The sequence below is a fragment of the Morone saxatilis genome, unplaced genomic scaffold, assembly GCF_004916995.1.
Source record: "Morone saxatilis isolate NCDOM2014 unplaced genomic scaffold, NCSU_SB_2.0 Contig3, whole genome shotgun sequence".
Taxonomy (NCBI): Eukaryota; Metazoa; Chordata; class Actinopteri; family Moronidae; genus Morone; species Morone saxatilis.
The window spans coordinates 254,214-254,928 of record NW_023339873.1 but is presented as its reverse complement, the minus strand read 5'-3'; the positions used below and the strand labels follow the sequence as shown (position 1 = coordinate 254,928).

Here is a 715-nt window from a genome sequence, read left to right as displayed (position 1 = left end):
CAGTATTGTACAGTATTGACAGTAAGTGTTTTTGGTGTTGTGATGGCAGCAGCGGCAGGTTCGGAGCCTGCTTCCTGCCGGGTCTTTGTAAACAGAGCGATCTTCAGGTGTTTGCTGCTCGACCTGGTCTCAGACTGTGGAGGTCTGACATCAGAGGACAGGTGGAGGAGACCCGATTGCTCAAACCACTGTTCAACACACAGGTACTGTGGGAAAGTGACCTGTTCGAGCCACGTTACTGCACCTGCTGGATCTACGATTGCTAATATTTACATTCATTACATCTGTCTGTCTGTCTGTCTGTCTGTCTCAGATCCCTCAGTTTGAGTTGTTTCCTCGTCCTGGTCCAATCGGAGCGTACCGTCCAGCAGAGAGACAGCTTGGTCTGCTCAGCTGTTTCCTCAGAGAGGGCTGGATCCTAAGCTGGAACGAGTACAGCCTCTACGTCCTGGACTGTATCAACGAGGTACTGCAGTTACTGTTATTGAGGTTCTACTACTGCGACAGTGCAGTCAACAGATTATTATTAATAATGTGTAATATCTGATGGGTTTGTGATGTGTTCAGGTGATAATCGGGGCCTTGGAGAGCAGTGGAGACATTGTGTCAGTGTCGTGTTGTGATAACGAGATCTTCATCCTGAAAGGAGACAGAGACATCATCCGTCTCTCCAACAGCCCCGAGGGACTGGCCTCCAACTGTGAGTACTATTACT

At 49.0% G+C, this 715-nt stretch overlaps 1 protein-coding gene across 1 annotated transcript in view; it reads left to right on the top strand.

Annotated features, from left to right (window-relative positions):
- The window catches only part of tecpr2 (tectonin beta-propeller repeat containing 2), a 15,013-nt gene that overhangs the window by 4,479 nt on the left and 9,819 nt on the right, over window positions 1-715 (top strand). Inside the window, exons 7-9 of the mRNA XM_035673597.1 lie at window positions 50-203; window positions 314-466; window positions 568-700. Coding sequence (XP_035529490.1) covers window positions 50-203; window positions 314-466; window positions 568-700 — 440 coding nt within the window. The remainder of the gene's footprint in view (window positions 1-49; window positions 204-313; window positions 467-567; window positions 701-715) is intronic.